Consider the following 12,088-nt stretch of genomic DNA (forward strand, 5'->3'; position numbering starts at 1 on the left):
AGTTGATCAGGCGCGTCTTGGACGTGGAATCATGTGCCTGTTCGTGTCCAATTACGATGGCGTTAGAGAAGAATATCATTAAGACGGGAAGGTCCTGGAAAAGCTGTTATTTACTAGTGAGCATTATGAATTGATGGACTTCCATACGTACATTGAGCTTATGGGCCCGGCGGGATCAAGACATTGCCTAGAGGTTTGATGTAGATATTGTGGTATTTTTAAATGCGGGTATGCTGCATAATAGATAAGAATAAACTCGAATATCCAAATTCAATGTCACGCCTGTAGTCCCTTCTTCGCTCTCCTTATACTAAACCACTTCTTGATATCACTTACCCCATGGAGATATAACCATGAGAACGCATACACAGCTGCAAAGTTGAATATAACATAGGCCGAAAAGATGCCCTGTTACGGAGTGGTCAGCTTCCCTAAAAGCTCATATGTGTAAGGAAATGGAGGCGATGGAAGGCTTGCACTTACATAGTCTCTCCACTTAAGAGAATAGTATACATTGAAGCTGTCATTGGCCTGGCAGGTCAATTAGTCATGATATGTTTCGAAGAAGATAGGCGGGTGTGGAGGACAGGGTATAGCTTACGAAGGCATCACCACTCGAGTACGGGCAGAAAGAGCAGAGCCCATTCCCCACATCACGTACGTATCCTCCGACTTGCTGCACAAAGCGCCCAGCGTAGCTTTGGCAAGTCTCCCCTGGGGGGGCACTGAATTGTGACTCCTCCCTGGGGGCGCATCGGACAGGGACATTATGTGTCACGACGCCGAGGAAGCCTTCCAAGAGGTAGTGAAAAGGGGTAAGCCAGTACATCCAGGATCGCCAGAACGGGATAAGAGCTCTGTACGGGACAACCACTCCACAGAAGGACACGACAAATATAAAGAAGCAAGGGACGAGGAGGGAGGCAAAAAGTTCGTTGGGTGCGAGAGCGGCGATGAACTGGCCGAACCCCACATAGAACATCTCAAAGAGCATGAGAAGCATCCAGACGTAACCTGAACTGAATGAGTCCCGGGGAAACCAAACACCCCAGTACCTGTTGCGAGCATTGTGAGCACCCGAAAAGTTCACCTGAGCATCAGAACACTTGACTTACCAGCAATTAAAGTAGAGGGATCCGGCAACAATGGAATAAGGTAATTCTGGGAGGATGGCGCTGGTCACAAATGCAACCCATGAGTAGATCTTGGAATTTGCCTCGCGAGACTCATAAAGATTCCGGAAATGGAGGAAGCGTGGTTGCAGTTGTTGGATGAGGGGTGGTGCTATAGTGAGCGTCATAAAAATGGAAAACAATCGAGACTGCATGTCAATGTAACTGTTCCCCAAGTGCCAGAAGGTAAAGGTGTTGAATAGGCCTGTGAATATGTGTAGAAGAAACTTCCCCTATACGGTATTGATTAGAGGCCTGTATACCTAGAAATGCTGTGCCCACGTACAATATTATATTCAGGAGATCTCCAGTAAGCAACAAATGCCCGTTTTGTTACTGTTATGATCTGCACCCAGATAGGCATTGCATAATGACGGTAGTTGTCAGCATTATGTTGCTGACTCTTATTACGGCGGGACTGAATAATACTGTCGATTTCATCTGTCAATTGTTTGTTCTCGTGACTTCTAATCCATACTTCAGACCAATCCTGCCCCCTATACTCAGGGTTCCCAGCACCTATGACCTCAAGCATGTACTATGTGAGATGTTAGCTAGGAGAACAAAAAGACCCAAAGGAGATTATTTCAAGCAGTACCTCTGCAGGATTCGCATGAGGCGGACATTTCTTGCCTCCATTTCGCTCAAAGTAACTAATAAGTTTACTAGAATCATGCCCCAGCTCGCCATTATAAACCGTCTTGCCTCCACTTTGCAGGAGCAATAGATCGTCAAATTGTTCGAACACCACAGCCGAAGGCTGATGAATCGTACACAGAATTGCTTGACCGGCATCTGCGAGCCGTCGAAGAAACCGTATAATATTGAGAGCAGCCAGAGAATCGAGACCGGAAGTTGGCTCATCCAAGAAGAGCAACAGCTGCGGCTTACTCGCTAACTCGACGCCGATAGTCAATCGCTTGCGCTGTTCCGGGCTCAAAGACTCTGAACCCACTGTGGCCCCTGCGATTGATCGCATTTCCAAGAGGTCGAGGATCTTTTCACAGTAATCATATTTCTCATGGATGGATATCTCCTTAGGCTGGCGAAGGAGCGCTGAAAATCGTAAAGACTCCCTTACGGTAGCTGTAGGTTCGTGGATATCCATCTGCTCGGCAAATCCGGTTGCTCTTTGGAAGCTATTTGGAAGGGGCCTGAGATCATAGGTTAATTAATAGGTAAGAGAATCTGTGCGGGTAGTGCTCACCTTCCATCAACCAAGAATTCGCCAGACACGACACCAAATTTTATTCGCTGTGCTAGCGTATTTAGAAGTGTAGTTTTCCTATAGATCGCAAGTTAGCCGACAGGATCTATCCAGTTGATAGGTATCTACGCCAGATACATCACTAACCCTGCTCCGGAGGCACCCACTAAAGCCGTTAGTCTTTTTGGCTTGACTGATCCCTGCACATTTTGCAAGAGCTGTTTCTCTCCACCTTTGTAAGGTATCGTATAGTTCACATTTCTCCAAGTGAAAATGGATGTACTCCGAGCAATGCCAACGACTTTCTCTTGATAGTCTTCTGGTGCATTCTCGTTCATGTTATCGCTGATGCCGTTTTCTTTATATCCCTTTTCCACATCTTCTGGAAGTTCATTTTTCTCAAGGGCCTCTTTGACAATTTCTGGCTCTTCGCCTCTTTTGAATACAGTAGCAGAGCTACCTCCTTTGTTAGGCTTTTGCAGCTCCATCCCGAGCATAGTCAACACAACGAATAGAACTAACCACGCAACTATGATGCCGAAATTGCGCCACAGGTGAGACCTACTATATGTGAAGGCGCTTTTGATATAATTAGAACCTTGAACAACTAGTTGGTCAGTACTGGACCCTTGAATCGCACATGTTTGATGACCGGATGATGCATTTGGACCATCTGGAACAATGCTTGGTGGTTGGCATTGAATGTCCAATTTATAGAACTCGTTTGACATTACTCCCTCAAAGGCATACTGTACTGGGTTGATCCAGATGAGCCACTTCAGCCATTGGTGCATTTTCCAAGGTGGGATAAGGTATCCTAGGGTTAACATTAGGGCTGATATCATTGGAAGCTCGTTTCTGGCCTCACCTGTATAAACGATGAGGGCCTGAATGGCAACGCCAGTAATACGTGTGGCTTTTTGTTCGTACAGTTAGCACGCATCCTACCTGATAAAGGAAATGCATATCCTTAGCATACCAATATCGAGAGAACCGCATATCGCTCCAATAGTGCGAAAAAAGGAGTACATGGTCATAGTAAGAATAAATATAAACAGGAAATTGATAAAAAACTGGGAGGCGGTTCTTGAGAGGTTGGCCATGCTAGACATAATGGTCAGTGGAAGCACATCTATCGAAGTACTCTTGAGCTTCGTGGAACGCACAAATACACTATCAGTTCGAAGAGTGTAACTTGGATAAATATTATTGGAATGTCGACGATCACTTGAGCCAGAGCAAAGGCAGAAGGTCGGTAGAAAGAACTGAGCCTGTCAATACACTTGCTTAATCGAAGGCGGCGCCATACTTACAAGCTTTTATGCTTTAACAAAATTTGGCGATGTGTGAAGAAAGATGTTAGTTCAGCTAGCGCGAGTAGAGCATTGAAGAGCAACACATAAAAACAGACTCCACCACGAAGAAACACGCCGGCACTAAATTGGATATCAGCGACGTATACGCCTACAGTCATAGTAACGTTGACTGACCTCGTAGGGGGTAAGTCATAGAAAAGCGCCCCGGTTATTAGGGCTTGTCCGGTCAATATCACCCACTTGCCAATTAGGGTCTTCTTGTCACCGTACATGATGAGAAATTGACGATGAGTCAGAATGACAACCTGGTGATAGAATGAAACGGCGTAATTCTTGTTGGGCGATTCTTTTCTAGTAGATTCACGTTCTGGGTTCTGAGATTCGAGTTCTTCCTCGAAATCCTCGATGTCAGTCAGGGAGGCCGTATAGGTATCACTCTTGCGGTAAATCTTCTGGAGTGCATCCACTGTTCGCGGAATACGGCCTTCCCATCCTTGCCGGACACGACGAGCCTGTGGGTCAACTACTGATAGTAAGAAGTCTGGGGTAGTCCATCTAGGGGCGCATTCAAAACCCAGGTTCTCAAAATAGAGACGGGCAGATTCGGCACGGCCATAGTAGACACATTTGCCCTCTTCAATGAGGAGCACTTTGTCAAACAGGTTATAGAGATTCTCAGACGCTTGATAAAGGGCCACAAGTGTGGAGACATTTGCCATATCTGTTAGGCTCCTCAAGCTCTGCACATACTCCAGCGCCGTACTTGCATCCAATCCTTTTGTTGAGTTATCCCAAGACTGAGTAGATGCGCGCGTTACGAGTGCCTCTGCAATAGAAACACGCTTCTTCTCGCCTCCGGAAATCCCACGAATTAGTTCATCACCAACTTTTGTGTCAAGGGCATGTTCAATCCAGAAGAGCTTAGCTATGGCAGATAAGAATGTTTCCTGGTATTCTTTTCGAGACTCTCCAGGAAGGCGTGACGCTTTGTCAGGGGTACGTGTTTTCAGAGCGAACAACAAAGTATCTCTTACGGTCAAAGTTGGGTAGTGAAGATCGTCTTCAGGATTATAGAGTACTAAGACAATCAGCGATCTATCTATCCAGAGGTTCAACGAGGAGACATACCCTCAGAGCGGTATTTATCTGCCATTGTTTGAGCATCAGCACCCCCGTAACGTACGTCACCTTCAACGCTTCTATAGCCTGATCTCTGATTTCCAATCACTTTCAAGAAGGTAGAGCACCCTGAGCCAGGCCGACCAAGGACAAGAAGCATTTCCCCGGGTCTAACGCAGCCCTAGGAAGAGAATATGAGATCTCCGATCTGCATGTCTTATGAGAGCCTTACTGTGAACTCATCTATAATAGTCCGCAACGGAGGTTTCTTCCTTCCCTGAGTCAACAGACTATTAATCATTCGAGGTAGAGCGAGTATTACTTCGGAGTTGGTCTGTTGAATAGCGGCTCCCTAAGAAATATAAGAGTTCTGACTTTCCCTTTGGCATACAGTAAGACCTACAAGGCCAACTCCTTTCACAGTCAAATTATGCCATACGACTCCGGCATGCCGTGTTTTTTCCTCGTCAGAGTTAACCTTCCTCTCTCGGCCAAACATTCGTGAGACGAGTTTCACGATCTGGGCCATATCTTCAGTTCCTTCCGAGGCTTCTCCAGATCCGCTGGTGCGTCGCCGAGAAAGCACACGAACGATCTCATCTTCAGTGGGATATCTTCCTAATGAAGATCGACTTGATTCCTCGGTTTCTTTTGACCCTGTATTCCGGGCTAGTCCTGTATCTGAAGGTTTGCTAGAACTGGGGGCCGATATAGACGACACATCAGAGGCAATATCCTGCGACGCACGCTCTTCCCGTTGGGAGTTCATCATGGTGTTACTGTTGATGGAGCTCCTTGGGGGAAAGTTATGCACTATCGGTTGAATATAGCCCTAAAACTTGATACAGAGTGGTGCCAATCCTAAGGTGTGCTGAATAAGTATCCAGATATGCTCAGGTGGTATTGGAATTGAGCTTGGAATCATGCAAAGAAGGGAAATCGCATCAGATTGAGAATTCGGAAAATCAAGATTGTTACTTTTGGTATGTTGTATGTAGAGGCATTCCATACGATGAATATCTAATTCGTATGAAGGTCTCACTAAGCATTTGTATTTTCTCCATGTGTCTGTTATGTCAATCGCTTGATATATATAATTGGTACGGAGTTAAGCAGGTCGGGTATGCTGAACTCCGGTATTCCGAACCATGGAATGGATAACGTCTTAATTGCAAGAGGTTCGTGTTGTTTACGCGGGGAAAACTTTGAACGACCATGGGTTAATACGGAACGTGATCACGATGAAGTCATGGGCTTCGATCTCGGTCTTAATCGGTGGTTTGTCTTCCCGATGCTGTATTCTCACAAGAATTACTTCATACTCCAAAGATATTTATGAAATTGTCATTATGCCAGGTATTAAATGTACTAGAAAACCTTAAGAGCCGTTCCCAATGAAACTTCTCCAGAGCTTGAACCTTTATATGAAAGGTTACAGTAGAGTTAACTACTGACTGCAAGTTGGAAACAGTCAAAACTTCGACAATTTGTCAGGCTTTCAGAGGTTAAGTTGGAATGAAATGCTCTTTCGAATGGATATTACAGCGCGGCTGATAATTGGTTCTAGGTATGTCTAGCAAGACGTTTATGCAGTATGAATGTTCATGTCTGTGATTCTATGGTCAAAAATTTGAATATATTCATGCCTTTTACATGAACTGACTAACCGTCTTCGTTGTCGAAGAGTTGTATATCTAATAGGACAGAAGCCTTGGTTTATCTTTCATCCTGGTCGGTCGGTTTAATAACCCTTAAATATCTTAGCTATGAATTCAGCAAATCCATGAATTATCTTTCTTATGGACACACTCGGCTCACATATGTATGGAAAAAGTAGGCAGTTTTAAGTATGTTTGTCATTAAGTCAACGGAACAAGAGGCGGTCAATCTTGAACATCAAATTCTGTGCGTAAAGAATGTTCTCATACCCTGGTGCCCAGAGCTAGGCCAGAGCTAGGAGCCAGGTGACAGTGTTGTGCAACTGATGGAAGTGACTATTGAGTCGAGCCACGGTCACAAAAGATGTCCAGAGCACCTTTAGTTTAACAGTGAGGTTGGCTCATGCTTGACACTATTCATATTGAAGTGAATTATCGGAAAGTGCTCAAAATTTGACTATCTTATTTAGAGCATTTGACTTTATAGTTCGCGTATCTCGATACCATTATCCCATTGTGGAGCGTTGAGGTGAAGAGGTGAAGTATGCATTCACGAGTTATTATCCAAACCGGATACTGTTGGCAAATGTCTTTTTCTGCTGGGTATGCTACTATATGAAGCCTTCAAAAGAGAAAGCATCTTATAAATCAAAGCAATTAAAATTACATAGCCGGGAAAGGTTCTAGATAACAGCTAGTTTTGTCCCAATGCTGGTAGTTTTACAATTGATTTGTAACTAGTGGCCCTTTTACCTTCTTGATTTATAATACGCTATCTTTGCAACTACTATAAGAAGCTCCCTCATAGAATACCTTTTGCTACAACAATTGATATATTCATTACAGTATAAGGTAATAATATCAACTATGCCCAAAGTTCTCGTTACAGGCGCCAATGGCTACATCGGAAATGCCGTAGCTCGGGCTTTTGTTCGAGCAGGTTGGATCACATACGGACTTGTGCGTTCCAAGGCCTCAGCAACATCTTTGGCCGCGGAGGAAATCATCCCAATAATCGGCAGTATCGACGACGTCTCTTCGCACGAAAGTATTCGTGATGAGCTTCCAGCATTAAATGCCATCATCTCTACTACAGAAAACATCAACGATTACATCCCGCACTACAAAAACACAGTCCACCTTTTGCGAAGCTTGTCTGCGGCTAGCACTGCCAATGGCGTCCGTCCCATTGTCATCTTCTCGTCTGGCTGTAAGGACTACGGCATTGGACCACATTATGATGGGGAGGCCGGATTGGCACCTCACACAGAAGAAAGTCCCCTTAACCCTCCCAATGTTCTTGCCGACAGAGCACATTACTCGCTGAAATTCCTGGACCACAAGGACGTCTTCTCGCCTGTTGTGGTCCGACCAACGAATGTATATGGTAGGTCCGCTAGTTACTACCGAGGGTTCTTCGAAGCCGCGGCCCAGAGTGCCAATACGAAGCAGCCGTTGTTGATACCGGTGCCGCCCAGCTCGATCTGTCATGCGCTCCATGTTGACGATTGCGGTGATGCCTATGTCGCTATTGCGGGACATGCACGCCGAGAGGAAGTCGAAGGGCAAATTTTCAATATCTCTTCAAGGAGGTATGAAACCATTGACGAGATTGCTAAGGCCCTGGTTATGGAGTATGGTATTACTGCGGGATTGAAGTATGTTGAGCTCGAGTCATTGACTCTGGCTGAAAACCCGTGGCCACCAGCTTTGATCGACTTCCCACAATGGACGGGGTCGGCGAAACTAAGGACTGTGACTGGCTGGAAGGACGTTCGTCCTTTATTTACCGAGGCATTGCATACCTACCGACTAGCCTATGAAGCGGCCGCCGTGGCGGGACATGAAAACATTGAGAAGATGAAGGAGCGGGTGGAGTACTTCAAGGCCTCAATGGGACGATGATACCAACTTTTATTTGTGTTTATTTGATATATATAGCGTTCATACCATTTGGACGGGGCAATTGAGCTCCAAATAAATATTATCAGTCGATAACAAGCTATTACAACCAATTATTATAGCCAAGGTATGCAAGCGAGAGAGCTAAAACAATATTATAAGATGGTTAATTAGTTAGACCTGTTAAGAACCCGCTGCTCGGCGCTAGATATCATACCGGCTTTTTAAGGCAAATAGCAGAAATCAAGTAATCAACTCCCTGGGGCTAGTAAATTTCGATAGGGTAGTACCTAGCATCATCACACACGGAGTACCTAGTGAACTGACGACGTGACTGGAGTAAATCCCTGTCCCGTGTTAGGGCAAAATCCGGAGGCTGGGACCAAGCAAGTCCCTGGTACCTGGACTTCCTAACAATTAGCCTGACAGCTTATGTATCAGATACCCAATCAACACCTGCATGCAGACCCACACCTCTACTCTAACTACCAACTAATGATACTCCATACAGATAGCTAATCTCCAACCGTCCAGCCACCGACAAGGACTGAAATCAACATGGCTGGGCCACGTCGTGCTGCCTCGTTTTCCCTCTTATACTCGAGGGCCCCATGCATCCCATTTTCTCTTGGTCTAATATCCCTTGGAATGTTTCTGGGGATTTCTCGAAATACCTTTACCTTATCTATCCATCTATCAATATCCCAATAGATTGATTTACAATTGGTCAATATATCCAATAGTCCTCTCTCTATCCCTTCATTGTCAATCCCGATCGACATATCTCCGCCAATAAATCATTTATCTCATATTTATATTATCAGCGGAAAAAAATGGTCCAAAAAAACATCGCCATCGCAATCATCATCATCATCCTCTTCCTCATCCTCGCCATCGCCGGCTTTGGAATCTACGCCATGCAGAACCACGTATCATTCTTCTCGAAGAAGAGGGCCGTCGACGAAGAAAGTGGAGAAGAAGGGGGATAGTCTAGTCCCCTAGCTTCCGTTACTCAACCTATCTCACTCGTATACTCCGCGGCGCCACAATGTTGCCTCCTCAATTCGTATCTCGGGATCACCCGATCCGGGGCCAGATGCCCATGTGCCCCTACCGAGAACAGACAACATCTGAGTCGATATACTGCTCTTAATTACCTCCGATACTTACTCCTCTTAAATCTTTCTGTGCTATACAACGACCTATACGACGTGGGTTTGATTATTGAATCACGACTATGATGAAGGACTTTTTTTTATGCTGTCTATGGTTATGTGTTATGGGTGTGTGCTACGATTTATGTTCTTTGTTTGATTGTTTGGGGTGAACATTTTTATCTTCTTGTTGATGCTTTTTTTGGAAAAGTATGGTGTGTTTTTGTTGCTATGTGGTTATAATCTGGTTTGGGTTATGTTGAGATGATATTATGATGTGCATATTTTATGTGGATGGGGTTGTATGATAATATGCTTAGATTATTTATGATATCTTTCTGTTTTCTTGAATGAGATAATGAGATAATGAGATGAATTTTATGTCTACGTGATTGTTGGAATATGGAAAGTGCCTTGAAGATGCGTTAGCGTAAGTTGATAAGCTGTGAGTAAAATGATATCATTATATTTTACGGAAAATGTTCAGCATATACTCAGTCTAAAATCACAGTATCAACCAATGATCTTCAGTCCGCCCTTGGTCTTTCCAGGCTTCCTGATCCCATCGTGCTTGACTTTTCCTCCACCGTGGCCACCTCCCGAGCCACCTCCGCCGCCGTGCCTTTTCCCATTCTTCGCGTTAGCCACCGGACGGACCTCAGTAGTGGCACGACGGAGTAAGACAGGGTGTGACCCAATATACTTCCCTTGCATTTCCCTTGCAGCCTTGAAATAGTCATCTCCATCGCTGAAACTGACAAATCCGTATCCTCTGCTCTTTTGAGTGCGTTTTTCGCGGATCACACGAGCTTTCTGGACTGAGGTGTACTTCGAAAACGCCTTTAGCAGTGAGTCGTCTGTGACCTCACCGGCAAGGTTTCCTACAAAAAGACGGAAATGTGCGGGATCCCATTCCAAAAGAGAAGAATCGGTCCAGGTTTGCCCGCCGCCGGAGCGGACAACGGTATTCTGTGACTCGGGCTGGCCTGTAACGGGTGCAGGGGTGCTTGCTGCCGTCGCGGGGCCGGATGGTGTGTTCACACCGGAGCCGGTGCCTGGTATCGCGTTTACGTCTCGACGGCCAGGAACCTTGCCTGGTACCTGTGTTTCGTCTTTATTCGCATAAGCACTTTGCCACTGTGCGATCTGTGCTTCTGTCTCCGGATCTAAACCAGAATCATTGCGTCCATAGTTCCTCCCGCGCGTTCCGTAATTGTTTGACTGGTCAGCTCCCGCAGCGGGAAAAGGATTCTGAATCCGAGGCACGGACGGACCATATGTGTTATCATTATACTGAGCAGAGCCATAGTAAGAGGCCCCACCTTGATATGTTTGCTGTGGTTGTGAATAGTAGCTACCATAGCCTGCCGTAACGGGAGTGGAGTATCCGGTTGAGGTTGCTGGTGGAGCGGACACGACGGGGCTACTGGTGCGGTATGACTGAGTAGAAGCTACCGAACGCGGCTGGAATGCAGTGAAAGCATTGTAACCAGCTCGGGGCCCGTTGCCGCCATAGCTACTGCTGGTCCCTGCGGACGCATACGATGGTGCAGCCGAGTATGCGGGTTGAAAGGATGCAGGGGAAGGAGATGCTGTGTTTGGTGGCCGCGGCGGGAGCGACGACGGCGCTTGCTTCAGACCTGGAGGTGGCGGAAAGGACATGATGAATGGAGAGTTCGAATAGAGACGATAGATGTAATGCGCCGTATGCAAATTAACCAGACACGTACCTTCAGGGCTTGACTGACGTAGCAGTCTCACGCCAGACGTCACGCCTGAAAAGGGTCCTGAGTCCTAAAAGAGACTAAAAATCGATGTCCCGCGAGAGTTATACGATTGTGGAGGAGGGTAGGTAGTATGCGAATGACAGAGATAGTTGCGTTGGACGGCAGTATTCTAACCTAGCCCTTCAAGATATGGTATTGAAGCTAGATACCAGCCAATAAGTGATGAGAATGTAGTAAAAGCAAGAGAACGTTGTCAGGGTCAAATGTTCGGGGAGTCGAGATACAACTTGGTGATGAACTTACTAGCAAGCAGATCTTGATCAAGGTTCAAAGCGGCGAAGAGTGTTACATGGAGTGGGAAAAAAGACGTATATGGTCTGCCTGGTCCGCCGTAAAGATTTACTTATCATCGGGGGAAATTTGTTCCTCAGCCACACCCAATGAAGCCACATCTAGTCGGCATTTCCTTGATGATAGCGTCATTCTCTCCTCAGCCACCAACAGATTTGCACCCCCACCCTATTCCTCTTTCGGCAAGGCAATAGCCGACCCTGAAGGTGGTCAGGTGTTCCTAAGAGTGGGATAATACTCCCGTAAGCTCATTCAAATCCATCCCACGGCTAATGAGAGTTATTATCTAACGGAAGACAAATTGGTTGCCGGCAGATAAAGTCCGATGTGACAAAATTCCGGAGGGAACGATTTATGAAGTTGTTGGTCTTGGATGGGGGGGGGTTGACTTGATCCGTGCCTAAATTTGCTTCACCGAAGCGCTCTGGGAGTATCCGTAGTACAGTATAGTCTTTGTTTTTTCTCTCTCTCCCTTTTTTCTT

The 12,088-nt window shown here is 45.9% G+C and overlaps 4 protein-coding genes across 4 annotated transcripts; 2 read left to right on the plus strand and 2 right to left on the minus strand.

The window, feature by feature from the left end:
* Positions 1-276: 276 nt before the first annotated feature.
* BDW43DRAFT_309763 (putative ABC transporter) lies at positions 277-5,586 on the minus strand (the record flags this gene model as incomplete). Its single annotated transcript, XM_032046771.1, has 16 exons — positions 277-408; positions 484-531; positions 602-1,055; positions 1,116-1,405; positions 1,459-1,710; positions 1,771-2,326; positions 2,380-2,457; positions 2,527-3,196; positions 3,248-3,295; positions 3,359-3,483; positions 3,546-3,644; positions 3,693-3,815; positions 3,870-4,773; positions 4,824-4,995; positions 5,047-5,166; positions 5,218-5,586. 16 exons carry the CDS (start codon positions 5,584-5,586, stop codon positions 277-279), a joined length of 4,440 nt encoding a protein of 1,479 aa, XP_031901768.1.
* A 1,721-nt stretch (positions 5,587-7,307) lies between these two features.
* Positions 7,308-8,582, plus strand: BDW43DRAFT_271928 (NAD-dependent epimerase/dehydratase family protein). The gene has a single exon (XM_032041483.1). It carries the CDS (start codon positions 7,340-7,342, stop codon positions 8,375-8,377), a length of 1,038 nt encoding a protein of 345 aa, XP_031901769.1. The 5' UTR covers positions 7,308-7,339; the 3' UTR covers positions 8,378-8,582.
* A 358-nt stretch (positions 8,583-8,940) lies between these two features.
* Positions 8,941-9,926, plus strand: BDW43DRAFT_271929 (uncharacterized protein). The gene has a single exon (XM_032041484.1). It carries the CDS (start codon positions 9,208-9,210, stop codon positions 9,361-9,363), a length of 156 nt encoding a protein of 51 aa, XP_031901770.1. The 5' UTR covers positions 8,941-9,207; the 3' UTR covers positions 9,364-9,926.
* A 6-nt stretch (positions 9,927-9,932) lies between these two features.
* Positions 9,933-11,581, minus strand: BDW43DRAFT_271930 (RNP domain protein). The gene has a single exon (XM_032041485.1). The coding sequence runs from the start codon at positions 11,188-11,190 to the stop codon at positions 10,042-10,044; it is 1,149 nt and encodes a 382-aa protein (XP_031901771.1). The 5' UTR covers positions 11,191-11,581; the 3' UTR covers positions 9,933-10,041.
* Positions 11,582-12,088: the final 507 nt, after the last annotated feature.

Source organism: Aspergillus alliaceus (genome assembly GCF_009176365.1).
Source record: "Aspergillus alliaceus strain CBS 536.65 unplaced genomic scaffold BDW43scaffold_14, whole genome shotgun sequence".
Taxonomy (NCBI): domain Eukaryota; kingdom Fungi; phylum Ascomycota; class Eurotiomycetes; order Eurotiales; family Aspergillaceae; genus Aspergillus; species Aspergillus alliaceus.